Raw genomic sequence first — 14,504 nt, 5'->3', positions numbered from 1 at the left:
TTTTCAGCACGAACAAGTGCTTGTTGAAGGAGAAAATCCCTACTGAAAAGGGGAAAACACCATGCCACCTATCATCACCAGCTAAGCCTCAGACTATTTTTCTTCTTTTCCACTTTTTTCGTTCTCTTCCCAAGAAATATAATCCTTCTATGAGACCATAGAGTAAACACATCCTGAGCCAGCAGTGCAGAAAAGAAGTTGACTGAGCACTGCTTTGGAGGAGGAGACCTAGGTAGGGCTGAAGAGGGCTGTGGGAAAGCTGAGAAGGGAGGCACGGAGAAGGGGTGGGAGCCCTGCAGAAGGGCTCATTGGCAGAAGAACGCAGGAACAGGATACGTTTCAGCTTTTGGGTGGCTCTGGGAGGAGCAAGTGTTGGGATTAAAGTGTCTTGATGAAACTGTTCCTTTTCTTTTCAGACGCAGGCAGTGAGTTTCATGGAGTGGATTTTCTGCGAGAAGATCTCAACGAGGCTCCAGAGGAGACAGGAATGAGGGTGAACAAGAAATACTCCTGTCTACCTGCTGAGGAGAAGGGGATCCACATTATCAACATCCGAGCTATTGAGGATATAGGATATGACCAGCATGAGAGTACAGTGAGTAAAGGACTTGCCAGATGTGTCATAACTGGCATACTGCGCTTTACCCCTTAGCTTATTTCTCATTCTTTCCATTCTCAGGATGCTCTGAAATCATCTCCCTCCCTTTTTTCAGAAGTGCTGAGAAGGATTGCCACCAGCCACAGTACATGCTGATTTAGTGGGTTTTGTTCTTTGATGTGAAGAAGGGAAGCAAGGGATCCTTGTTTAACCTGTAGCCTAAAAAGGGGTTGGCTATTCCCAGAGTAAGTGATCTGGCAATAAGGCTGTGGCAACCTTTAAATCTCTTTGCGCACATAGAGTAGAACAGAAAAAAAAGTCTAAAATGTCATGTAAAAGCTGTCGTTAACATAGGTAACATTAAACTTATAGTCTGTAGCACACAATACAGGTTAGATTTCCAGCGTCGTTAGTTGCACCTTGGTTAAATTCTTTAACGCTGATTTTAAAGAAAGTTAGTAACGTGAATACCCAACAGGATTAGGAGTTGGTTATGTCATAAACGCATAAAAAGGAGTTTATTCAGGTGAAGGAACTGAGGTGGAGTGGGCTATATAACAGATCTCACTGGGGAAAGATGTAAAGCAATACTCGATTCGTCATGCTTTTGCTTAATTAGGATTGAGTGTGGAGGAATAATTCTGTTCGAGTGTAAACATCCCTCCTGCTGTGATAAAACTGAAATGTCTTTTCTGTGTCTCATTTACAACTGAAGGGACATGAGTCTTACATGGTCTAAGTCAACACAACTCCCTCTCTATTTCAGCGTGGCAGCGCTGCAAGAAAGGATGTGGCCTATGAGCACCTTTCAGCATTAATATCACATCCTTAAAAGATAACCATTTCTTTCTTTAAAACAGGACCAACAGGCTTCTTTGAGTTTTTCCGCTTCATCCCTTTTGCAGTGCGATATAGCTATTCTTGTATATTCATAAATTTATTGAGGCTTTAGTATCCCCAGTGCAGCACCTTCTCCTAAATTATCAGTGAGTTCCCACAAGGGTCAGCTTTTCAACAGGAAAGTTCAAAAAAAAAGTGAAGAAGCTCTTATTTAGTTCCTGCAGTGTGACCTGTCCCCTTCCCCATGGCAGTGGCTCAAAGAAACAGAGACACTAGGGATATTCAGTGCCACTTTTCTCCACCCAAGGCGTGCTCCAGGAGACGAGGAGCTGTGGTCAGGATGTACTGATCCCTCCTGAGCTCCCCAAGCAGTTAGAAACATCTGGCACACTCACTGCTGTCATCTTCAAGAGCCATCTTCAGTCCTGCCCGTTTCCTTTATTTATTAGTCTCTGGAACAGACCAGCTAATTGCTGTGCCTCGTAAAGGCAGTCCAACGAGGGTAGGAAGTGGTTGGGGTCTGATTCTTTTGCCTATTTTATCTCCCTGCCTTTAGATGAACATCTGTTCGATCAGCCCAGTTTTTCAGAAGTTGATATTTAATTAATTAATAAGATCAACACATCTTTAAAAATGAAATACAATTAGTTATCTTAAAAGAAATCCCAGTATTCCTGTATCTTGTTTACAACTATTTACTTTGAAGAGGCATTATATCCCGAAAATCCAGTTAGTTCCTATTTCTTAGTATTTTGTTTCTATAGAAATTTGCATAACTGAGTTGCCTGCCACAAGCAGACCATCAGTTTGCTTTTAAAAAAATGTTCTGCATTCACAGGTGCACGCCATTAAACATGAAGCAATCAGAAAGTTATTAATAGTCTTCTATATTGTAGTTATGATGGGGCACAAACATGAGAAGCCTGTGCCCTGAAGAACATGTTATTGTCATGGCTAAATAAAACAGACGGGGAAAGAGGAAACAGGACCAAGAGTGAACTCCATAGTGGCAGCAAATGCTATATTATTTTATTATATATTTATGCATTTGGAGCAAAGGGTTTAAGTTGAATGGAAAAGAGAGGTGGGATACTGAAAGAAAAGGAGAGAGAAACGGATAGCAAAGGCAGGCATGGAGCAAAGCTCCAAGGGACTGAGGAGATGGAGACCTGCAGCCAAACTGGGCAGACATGGTCAAGTCAGGCTTTGGAAAGCAATAAATGTTCAGGCATCAGCACCTCGGCAGGCGGCTGCTCCGCGTACTGCCTGGCACCTCGGGCTTCTTGCTGTCTGCCAGTCCTCCTTGCTGGGTGTTATTGCTACGCGCTCATCTGATTACACTTGTCTAATTACTTCTTCAGTGCGCTTCCTCCTCCCTCCAAACCCAGGGAGATGAGGTTTGCTGCTTGAATTTGTTGTCTGAGTACAAATCTCCCCGAGGCAGAAAGGGAAGAACAGACTGTCCCTTAAAGGCATTGATTTATCGTTATGGTAGCTGGGACCTGCCCTCCCCAAAGTGATGTTCAGAGAAGTATGCAAATGTGTGTAACGTTGGGTGGGTTTCAGTGAAGTTTGGGCTATATTGGCTGTGATATACTGTACGGTAAGCTCAGGGGTTGCTCTTTTCATCTGGGGTTTAAAAATTGGACTGTCTTAGAAACAACTCTTTGCAAATAACTTACTTTCACAGTTTTAGATATGAAATAAGCAGAAGGTGTACACATCCCAAATGGCTTTTGACCGATATGATGGCCGATGGCTATCGTTTGGAGCAGAAGTCCTACAGCCTCCATGGAGGCTTAACATTCTGTGAAATTAAAGCCAGAAGATGCCTCTGGTCCCTGAAAAGCCATTCCTGTGATGAGTATTTTTTGTAAAAACAAATGCAAGTTACTAGTGAATTTTCTTCTTCTTTTTTTTTTTTTTAAATGGTCTGTGCATCTCCAAGGGTAGAATTGTGAATTATCCATGAGAAGTGCTATTGAAAGTAGAAATGAATAGAAATGAATAGTTGTTAGTACTTTTTTATGTTTCTACAGTTGCCCTGTGCAGTTTTCAGATAAATGCTTGGAAATGCAATTGTGTTATAAGTCTTATATTTCTTGCATCTTGCAACACTTAGCGTTAATTCAGGACAGTAATAAAGCCTTTGCCACCATAGGATGGCAAAGTGACACAGGTTTTGTAAGTGAGGAAAAAAAGTTATGAACTTAGTAAGCAGTGAACCCACTTCCCTGGCTACAGTCCATCTGCATTTTTGGCTGCGCTTCATGGACCAGCTGGCTCCCTTCAGTCTGTATCTAAGATGATCTCTTTCTCAGATGATACAAACTTGCAACGATAGATAACAGAAGTGAGAAATGTTTGCACATGATATTAATCTATTTGTCAGAATCGAAACGCAGATGTCGGGTGGAAAAGGACAGATGATCTTAGTGGTGATTAACCCCCAAAGGAGAAAACCAAATCCACCAAGTAGCTGACTTATGAGCTAGTGTGCTGGTAATTAGATTAAATCCCAGTCATTTTAGCTATTTATTTCTGGCTAATGAAATCCCAGCTGGCTATCAGTAAAATTGCAGGTGTTAACTTGCAAAATTGTTTTGAGTAAGTAGCATGGGGGGGTCGTCCTGCGTGCATGCTGTTTGAAGATGGGTCATTGTGTGCTCCAGGCAAGAAGGTGTCCTTGATACAAGGATACGATCTGTCTGGTGGCCGCGTTGGCGTGTGTACTCACTATTCTTCTCCTCTCTCCTTCTCTCCACACCCCCATTCCCTGCTTCCAGTTATTAAACTCCCTATCCAAAAATCCAGATGCTGACTGCAAATATGGACTCTACTTCAGAGATGGCAAGAGAAAAGTAGACTACATCCTAGTTTATCATTACAAGAAGTCCTCGGCAGGGAGGACGCTCACCAGGAGAGTTCATCATAATGATTCAAGTGCCCGAAGCACCAAGCAGGACCAGCCGCTTCCTGGGAAGGGAGTGCAGCTGGAAATGGGGGAAAGCGAACCTCACGTGGATTACCATGAAGACGACAAGAGGTTTCGCAGGGAGGAGTACGAAGGGAACCTCGTGGAGGCTGGTCTGGAACTGGAACGCGACGAGGATGTAAGGAGCCATTTCAAAGGGTTAAAGATAAAGAGGATAACTGGTGGTCAAATCCTGGGAGATGCTGAGCTGTTCCTGTGAACCTGGCTCTGGTCAAGGTTACACAAACTCAACTCTTCCAGAATTCGATTTCAGTTCTGGCAGTGCCATCTTTGCCCGCCGTTTTAATTTGCTTCACAGGAATGGGCTGTGGTGTTGTTAATGCCTCAATGAGGTGAAGTTTCTCACTTTTCTTGCCCAGAACTCATGCACATCCGCTATTGCAACACGGCGTGTTGATGTGTTGCCGTATCTAGAAGTGAGGCTTAAATTGCTCTGAATGCTAATCCCGGTTTGGTGGGTTTACAGTATGCTGTGGTTTGGATCCACTGGTAATTCCAGTTCTGATGAAAAATACCTGATACAGTGACATTTTTATACCTCAATATAGACTTCCAGAGAATTAAATTTGTTCAGGAGGTTCTGGTACATGTTCTAGCTCAGGCACGTGGGTCTGTATTACAGTTTGCTCTTTCCATTCTTAGATATGAACAGTACAGCTTGTAACGTCTTTCACCTGTACCCTGAAAACAGTATATTCTATTAAAAGACCATTAGACTATATAAAAAATGATGTGTGTGAAGTACTGCCAGTGCGTGATTAGTAGAAATAGCCACAGCCGTATTAATTTCAAAGAAAGCTATTACAATTAACTGATCCGACCAATATGCCTGAAATTCCTGTGGGAGAGGGTAAACATTTATGCTGGCTTTATTTACAGGATCTAGAAGTTGAGATTAAACATCTAGACCTGTGATCAGAGTGTTAAAAAAATAAATCTGCCATCTATTACTCACAAATCACAGGCATGTATATAATGGGGGGATGTATATATATATTTATTTTTTTAAAGTATATATTTTGCATGCTGTAATGCAAAAAACCCTTTCACTTCTCTGTCCCCCAGGTGAAAATAAGATTTGCTTTCCATCCAACTTCCAAGTTGTTGTAGTAAACTGGAAACCTGCCTGTGCCAAGTCATAGATATTTAAATCCTTTGTAAGGTGGGAGGTCCCCACCTATGACATGTAATACAATTTCAAATGATGCAGAAGGGCTCAGGGTTCAAGCCAGGACACCGTAAAAGAGAGAGAACCGTGTTCTTTCAGTACAAGATACCAAACCAGATCAGGAATGTATGGAGATGAAAGCAAGCCGCAGGGATTTACATCGGTGTCCATATCCAGCACATCAGTGTAGGGGGAAAAACCTGCAATCATTTGGGCTTGAAAAGCATGCCACGAAGTTGCGTTGGAGGCCTGACTAATTGCAAAAAAGAGCAAAGGTTTCTTAAACAGATGATGTTTACTAAGTCACTTAAACTCTCTTCAGTGGAGTAAATTCGAAGGTTTGGAAGCCATGCCTTACGGGAGGGCTGGCAGTTATTTATGTCCTCTGAGTTACTGATTTCTAGAAAACCCATGCAGAATATAGCTGCGTGAAAGCTAGTTATTATGACAACTGCCTGAGTTTGTAGAGCAGCAAGATTAGAAAGAATCATTAAAGTTTCTTTCTCTTCTGTTTGCTGGATGCGTGCTAGTTTGATATCATTTGTCCAGTGGCTTTGAAATGATTACTCCTGTGGGAGTAAATACGGGTGCACGTGGGAGTGCCAGAAGCAAACCCCCATGTCCAGCCATCTAGAACAGAACTCAAGAGAACTAGTGGGATCCAAGCATACTGCTAATATTATCATTAACATTTATCTTTTTTTTTCTTTTGTTTTGTTGAATTCTTCCTACCAGTTTCCCTAATTAAAATTCGTAGTGTTTTAATGTAGATATTCACATCTGTATCTAAGGCTGCTTCTTTCTCACTGAAGTTCTGGTCCTTTGAGATACTGAGCAGCTCTTAGGAGGTAGCAGGGACTCGCTCAGCTCCATTAATTACAACGCACTCAAGAAATCATACCATTTGGCTGGATGCCTATGCTTCAAATTTAACTGGCTTAGTCTGTATTTGTGTCCATAGTCATGAGCTTTTATCTCCCAAACAATTTTTATCTGTTTAACCTTGTGTTAATTATTCTGGAAGACAATAGCATTTTTGAGTCACGTTTTATAGCAGCTCAGCACAGAGAGGTGTTCGGTGATTGTCCTGTTGTTAGAAACTAGCCGTCTCAAACAAATGAGATTTATTGTGTTGGCGGTAATAGACTGTTTGTTCCTTAAATATGTATGAAACACAAGGGGAAAAATATTTTATTTCCTCTTATCAGTAACATCTTTTCTTGCTTTTTTTTTAAGACTAAAATCCATGGGATTGGATTTGTAAAAATACACGCACCGTGGAATGTATTGTGTCGAGAGGCAGAATTTCTTAAGCTCAAGATGCCCACAAAAAAGGTGAGTCCTGATTTTCTTTTCTTCCTCTGGAAGGCATAGTTTAAACATATGCTCATCTCAGAGCACCTTACAAATGTAGACTTTTCTTCCCACAAGCATTTTTAAAATAGTTAACTAATCTGTACAGAAGATTAGAGTCACAAACTTGCTTGCTTGGGACAGCAGAAAGAATAACTGGAAGAAGGGATGGAAATTAAGAATTCCCAGCCGCTACTGCTCTCCGTACACGATCCGAGTGATTTCATACAATGCCTCATCCTCTCAGCATGTTTTAAAAGAAGAAGTTGCAACTGATGATGAAATTTATCTGTGCATTTTGGAGGGTTTTTTCTCACTCCAAACGCTAGAGTGCTAAAAATGAACATAAGACTAACAATTTGTGTGCAGTAGTCTCGCTGAATTTACTGACTCTTCATATACATTGTTAGTCATATTTGCAGGAGCTGGGACTACTCTACCACAAAATAAATTACCTTTCAGAATATTTGAAATATCATTAAAGAAATGACAGTATATTTTCATCAATTCTAAGTCATCTGTGATAGATAGCTACCTGTTCAGTGAGCATAGCTTAGAGATGGATTAATTTTTAAACACATACTAAGTGCATGTCCCAGACTGCAGAGAGAAGTCTATAATGGAGCAAGAGACAGTCTCAAAGCCCAGCGTCATTTATTACAACACTAAAACCACACTTTTGGTTTGGATTTCATATTAATCCCCATTATTGCCTCACTTACCACCAATTTTAATCAGAAGCACAATTAGATTAAAAAAGTCTGTTGTGATCCTGTGGTTAAAGCTGCTTTGCCACAAAAGAAAAGCTAGGCTGCGCATTTTGCGGGTTTTTTTTTGTGTGAAAGAGGCCACGTAAGCCTGCAGGCATTGCCCAGGAGAGGCGATGTGCCTGAGAACATCCTCAGACCCCGAAAACCTTATTTCCAGCTGAGCATCTTCCTGTGGTGAGAGCTCTGCCCTAGATCTGCATGTAGTTTTTGTGGCTCAGAGAGGGAAGCCTGTAATCCTCTTTTGTGACCTGGTAACACAATTCCTGCATTTAGCGCTAACAGAACTGCAACAGACAATTCAAGATATTTTGGTTCCTTTATATGGAAGAGGGGAAACTCCTGAAACCTACACAATATTCCCAGGAAAGCCCCTGGGAGAGGAGACCACTTCTGTTGTTTTGCACAGGGGCTCCTCCATTGCTCCTTCATTTCTTTGTCCCATTGCACCGAGAAAATAGTAAATGCCAGAGGAGCCGGTGCCGAGTATCTCTCTGTTGAACACCCCAGTCTGATTATTTGGAATCAAACAGGGTCCATGTTTTGGCTCAGAGAAAAAGCAATAGGCTTCCTCTGCTTGCCTTGGTTTGACTTTCCCATCCATCTATGTCTTTCTGAATGTTTTCAAGAAGGTAAGCTGTACTCCTTGATAGTTTACTGTGATGTATTTATTTAATTGACAGTTTATTCCTTACAGTTCACTTTCACTTATGGATAACGAAAAAGCAGTAAAGTTTTACTCTTTCTCTCTTTGCCCACTCAGATGTATCAGATCAATCAGACCCATGGTCTTCTGAAAAAGATTAATTCTGTAATTCAAAAAATAACAGAGCCCATCCAGCCAAAAGTAGCAGAACACAAACCTCAGACGGTGAAGCGCCTCTCCTACCCCTTCTCCAGAGAGAAGCAGCACTTGTAAGTGAAAGCTTGGTGTAAACGTCCATGTCAACAGGTTCCAGCCTTTCTGATAGCAGCTAAGGCACCAGAAGGTGAAAGGGAAAATGAACGCCAACACTTTGTTAGGGATTACTGTAAAGAATATTTCTATTTTGCAGTAAATTTACTTTCTTTTTTTTTTCCCCCTCACTGTTGAGGAATGAGGCTTTGCAGAGCCCCCCTGCTAAATCTCTGTGTGTTTTAGCTGTTGTTGTGGCATATAATACATATCTATATAGCTATACACATCAACTGTTAGGCTGCCAAACACGATTTATAATGTGGTTAACAATAGTCTCTTTTCCACATAAAATAAAATGCTCAGTAAAATTTGTAGCCAGAGATGTGGGTTGATAAATTTGAGAATAATTTCAGTCATCTGGTATGGGCAGTTCACACATGCACTGCCAACCAGGCCTTGTCTTTGGAAATGCTATGAAGTCAGTGGTAGCTTTGCCATCGATATCAGATCGGTAAGAATAGCTGTAAACGTGGGTGTAGGAAAAAATCATAAGGTGGGGCCCAGCCAAAGTTTCGACTGCCCTGGATTGCTTTGCCGCTGCTCTTCCTTGGCCAGCATCCCAGGGGAGAAGCTTTGAAGGCTGTGTTTATGTATGGGCCAGCTGGAACAAATATCAGTCCCAGGGCAGGATTTCTTCACTGTACGTACCAGGGTTTTAGTTTTTAATAAAGGGATGCAGAACACTGATGGAGTTGTGTAGTTTAGTTGGGCCAGTCAACGTATGTGACATTCGACGTGTTCTTGGACTTGCAAGAAGTGTATTTATATATTTATCACATGGAGGATGTTCCTACAGCGAAGGAGCCTGGTGGCTCAGAGAAAGCCCAAAAGATGCTCCTTAGCTGAGGTGTGGATGTGCCTTACCCTGTTTGCAGTGGTGGCTTTTTTCAGTGAGACCGCCTGTGTCTTTGCTGAATAAGGGAGGCAGGAATGGCCTCGCAGGGTTTAAGCTGCAGACAAAATGTAAAGATCGTTAGGAGAAATTCAAGGCCAGCAGTGGTCAGGAATTCCACTTAAATGAACATCAACAGTCTCTTTTGTGCAGAAAAACCTATAAATATATAAACCTAGTGAATCGTATAAGCGGCCTCTTTAAAATATGAGAGTTGGGATGGACTTTCTTTTTAATGAGGTTTCTACAAGTGATTCTTTAATGTTAGCCATGAGAGATCCCCAGGAGAAATGAAAATATTGAAGGGGTCAACAAGAGCAGGAAATTACTGGCTTTTTTTTTTTTAACCTAATGGGCTTCCTTCTAATCTTTTAACAGATTTGATTTGTCTGACAGAGATTCCTTCTTTGACAGCAAAACAAGAAGCACTATAGTAAGTATTGTACATAAATAATTTATGGTGGATATTGCCTTAGTCATGGTGTTAATAGCCCCTTTGCCAGCTTTACTACAAAGCCTGTTGCAAGTTTGCCTTTCTTAACCAAATGGCAGGCATCACCTGTGACATCAGTTATTGAAATTATAAATAAAGCATTTCCAGCTTTAGCTTATGTGCTGAATAGTGTTTGATGCTAACAGGTTGCTGCCTTTTGGAAAATAATTTGGATTTTTCTACTTCACAGTTAATCTGGGACATAGTTTCTTAGTAGACATATCACCAGAAAAGAACAGACTTAGATTCTACCGCTGGTTCTGCCACCAGCTACCTGCAACCCCTGTGACTCATTTACCTTTTTATAACGATACATTGCTCTTTTTGTAGAATGCTGGGAAATCTCCCAGGACAAATTCTAATGAAACAGCCAGATATTTACAGGGAAAATGATTTATAGCTATTGGGGGCAGTTCTCTAGAATAGTGCTACAAGTGTTGAGGTTTATGATTTTTATTTAACATTATTTATGATTTGTATTTAACATTAAAGTTTACGTGAAGCGAATGCAACAAGGACAGAAAATTGCATCTTGTTCTGGTTGTATATGCATCTGTTCACCCCTGTTAAGCCAGTGAGTGTGATGTACATACATGTAGCACTGGAACTGGGCTGAGACATTCCCACCTTTGTGTTGGAAGGTCTCTCTCCTCCTTCAGTGCTAGCATGGGACTTTTCCTCTCATAGTTAAACTTCTGCAGTTCCCTTGCAGAAGTAAAGCCTAATAAAGGAATACGGGATCACAAACTACGTGTTGAGTGCTTTCTTGTGACTTACAGAACATAAAATTGAGTGGGGAAGAAGGCGTAGCCTCCTTTATAGGGGGGGAACTGAAAGGACAGCTCATATCACATCCAGGGCAGTTGGAAGGGACCATGCCAAGCAGCACTTGCTGCAACACTTTTCAAAGTATAATGTGGACTCTTTGCCCCATTCCACTGCTGCTAATCGGTGCTTTGGAATGTGACTGCGAGCATGCTTTTATCTTATATTTAACATTAGCCTTTTTGGATGCTAAGTGGTTTTTAAAAGAGCTTGTATTGCAATTATAGCTGCCTTTTATTGCTACGGTGATAAGGGGTGTAAGATATCTAACTTCCTTTTCCTGCTTTGAAATTCCAGTGTGTGGACCCCATGATGTAGTTCCCCTGTAGCCTGAAGTGCACTGATTTGATGTGAGCGCAGGTTATCAGGGCTAGGTGAGTTTGACCAGGGAATGCAGGCACAGCAGCGCAGAAATGGAAAAGGAAAAGGCAAACATCAAATTGGTTTATTTACGATAACCCATTTCACTTGAGATTGGAAAAAAGCATAGCTTTTGTTTGTAGACTTTATTTTATATGTCTAGCTATACAGTAAAAAAAAATGTCAGTACAAGAACCTTAAGGGAGCAAATGAAGGGTTAAAATTAATGACAACAGGCTGTCTGAGAAAGGTAGCAAGACAAAATGGCACCATAGGACAAGAGGGTGAGCAAGATTAACTGAACCATGGGCTGAAGCAAAAGGAGCTCATAGCAGAGGCTGGGAGGAAGAGGAGGGATGGGGTTTTTTTAAACCACTCGGGGAACACTGGGCATATAACAATAATGGTGATAGTATGTTGCTTTGTTTGAAATCCCGGTAAATCACCTGGTAATAAAAGACATAGTGAATGTTTCCCAGCATCATTTTATCCTGCATGCATTTCTCTTTGTATTCTTGTTTCTTAAAGTTCTCTCCTGCCTCTCATATGTATTTTTAAACCACAGTGCAAATATTGACCCTTCCGCCTACTGCAAAATGAACAGGAATCTAGTCACTCCCTGTGAATCTTTGATGAATAGAAACTAAGCCAAAGACCTTTTACTTATTTAAAAAAAAAAAAAAATTATATAACTGGAAATCTCCCTGTGACAACCCTTTAACTCACTGGAGTTAGAAGACAACAGGCAGATGAGCTGCGGGGCTTGCCTCCTATGTCCTCGCTCACTTCCCTCCATGAATTGGGCAAGCAGCAGCCGTGAGCACACGGATTAGCGAGCATCCCCAGGGAACTGGTCCACAACTCCCCAGACAGACCAGGCAAGGGGCAGCAGGTGCCTTTGCCCGTGGTTTTCCTCTGCTGCCCGCTCCCTGCCAGCCTCCCGCTTGCCTTACCCAAGAGCATCGCTGTGCAGGAGCGGCGCGGGGCGAGAGCTTGACCGCCCGGGCGGCGTGCTGAGATGTGCAAAGGTTATTTGACAACAAATGCAATAAATCGTAAAATAAATACATCTGGTTTGCCAGTGAGGTCATGCAGGCTCAGAAGTTTTAAGGTCAGCTTGTGTTAGTCCAGTTTCTGATGAACAGCTGTGTGCTGCGTACACGTTATGAGCCCGAAGCTCTTCTGAAGTCCTCGGGTTGGAGCCAGCTTGTGCCATCAGAGGCGAGGGAAGAGCTGGCCCAGCACGCTGCCGAGGCCGGGTAGAAGAGGGCTTCTGGTCTTCGATCAATGTCTAATACGAGCAAAAGTAGTGCTTCTGTTCTGTGAGTGGTTAGATGTAACCCTGTTTCCCCCCCAGTCAATTATCTTGGTAGCTGGCTATTTGGTTAAGCTTTTCGCTCTTGTACAGATAACTCGGCATGGAAATCTTTAAGCCCTGCTCTCCTGAATACCATGACTTTTATTAAAGAATGATGATTTCATCGACATCTTGGTTTTGCCAATATTTGAGCTGTATGCAAAAAAGATTGTGCTTTTCACTGGCAGTGTCTGAAGTAACCCTTTCCTTTCTTTTATTTTACTTCTACAGGTGTATGAAATATTGAAAAGAACGACATGTACCAAAGCAAAATATAGCATGGGTAAGGAACTTTATTTAGCTTTAAGATCGAAATCATTCTCAGGTATTGAAAAGAATTGCAAGTTGTAACCAGCTGTGGAGTTTAGGTTTCTCGCCTGCTCTCTAATTTGATGTATGTGGATATAATTATTTTATTTGGAAATTTAATTTAATTAACATAGCTGTTTGGAACTCTTTCAAATGTGAATTTATAGATTCAACTCTAAATTAAATGATAAGTGAGCATCTAGCCCCTCCAGATGTTAGTTACGTCATGTGCAGCAGGACTGGATGGTGATATAAACCAGTAGATAATACGTGCCCTGCTTCGGTTCACTTTTACACTCACTGAAGCAAACGAGGGTATTACCATGAATTTCAATAACTGCAGCAAAAGTCTGTGGCTTGGCCCATTCCTTTTAAGTAGGAACCTCGCATTTTTATCGTGGGATGGCTTTTCAATGATTAGAGTGAAATGGTCTTAACTGATGACTGCCCAAAACACTGTCCTAAGTGGAACTGGGATTAACCCAGTGGAATGGCCAAGGACTAAGGCATGCACTGAAAGCTGGCCCATCTCTTAGCCCTCAAAACAGCTATTGCAAGTCACTGGGTGTGAAGTTTGTGCTGCCACGGCCAGTAGTTTTAGGATTTCAGCCTTAGGGCTTGTGCTCTAAGAACTGAATTTGTAATACAGGTAAACGCAAATTACAAATCAGGTCACCTTAAAGATTTGTTGGCAGCTTTTCCTGTTCAGCTGTTATATACTTATTTTATACGTATCGTGATATATAGGTATGTACTTGACTGTAGGACCAAAGTTAACAAATAGTTAATGGTGAACCAAATTATAAAAGGTGGAAGGCTGAATTCCCTCATACCCAAGCTTCTTAACAGACAACCAACAGAAACGAATTTGTATGAGAAAAGTGCATGGACATGGGAGAAAATGTTTGATAACTGTTGGAATCTGTTATAGCATTTATTTGCCTACAAGCAGTTAAATAAAACAATGGGAACTTGAATTACAGGTAGTTCTGTTCAATATTGACCCATCAGCTGCTTAGAAATACATCAAATAATAGAAGAATAATTATGCCAGAAATGATTTTCATGCTTTGACTCTTCGCTTGAAGTAACAACATACAATGTGCAATTGTTGAGTCCTTATATACACTAAATTTTGGTGTTCAGCCAGTATTAACAGAAGTACTGTTTCCCTGTAGCATGGGAAATCCAAATTAATCTGTGACTTTCAGGACCCTTTTCGAGTCTGGTGCTGGATCATTTTCATTGGAAATTACGTATTTGCACTCTTGAAAGGGGAAGGTCATACAGCTCAGTTTGAATTCTTGCCTTGGAGTCGGTTACTCACTTGATTTATTTTTTTTTCTTTCCTTTTTTTTTTTTTTGGTCCAGAAATGGGAAACACATTAGAGATTAGTTGAATAAGGCAGAGGCTAAAGGAAAGTAAAGTGTTAGGATTCCTGGATTGTTCTTCTACCTGAGACTGGCAAGGTCACACCTTACCTAATAAAAATGTCATTAGGCCAGCCTGTCCATGGGTATATTCAGCATAACTCAATCGGGTCCTTTGTGTCCCAGCGCTGGAATGCTGGGTTACAACCCAGCAAAGG

At 41.4% G+C, this 14,504-nt stretch overlaps 1 protein-coding gene across 1 annotated transcript in view; it reads left to right on the top strand.

Moving 5' to 3' along the window:
* Positions 1-487: 487 nt before the first annotated feature.
* ANO1 (anoctamin 1, calcium activated chloride channel) overlaps positions 488-14,504 on the top strand; it is a 45,851-nt gene continuing 31,834 nt past the window's right edge. The window contains exons 1-6 of the mRNA XM_010563683.1: positions 488-595; positions 4,225-4,551; positions 6,838-6,936; positions 8,485-8,636; positions 9,950-10,004; positions 12,838-12,889. Of these exons, the coding sequence (XP_010561985.1) occupies positions 488-595; positions 4,225-4,551; positions 6,838-6,936; positions 8,485-8,636; positions 9,950-10,004; positions 12,838-12,889 (793 nt within the window). The remainder of the gene's footprint in view (positions 596-4,224; positions 4,552-6,837; positions 6,937-8,484; positions 8,637-9,949; positions 10,005-12,837; positions 12,890-14,504) is intronic.

Source organism: Haliaeetus leucocephalus, unplaced genomic scaffold (assembly GCF_000737465.1).
Source record: "Haliaeetus leucocephalus isolate CR32 unplaced genomic scaffold, Haliaeetus_leucocephalus-4.0 Scaffold173, whole genome shotgun sequence".
Classification (NCBI taxonomy): Eukaryota; Metazoa; Chordata; class Aves; order Accipitriformes; family Accipitridae; genus Haliaeetus; species Haliaeetus leucocephalus.
This window is presented reverse-complemented; position numbering and strand designations above follow the sequence as displayed.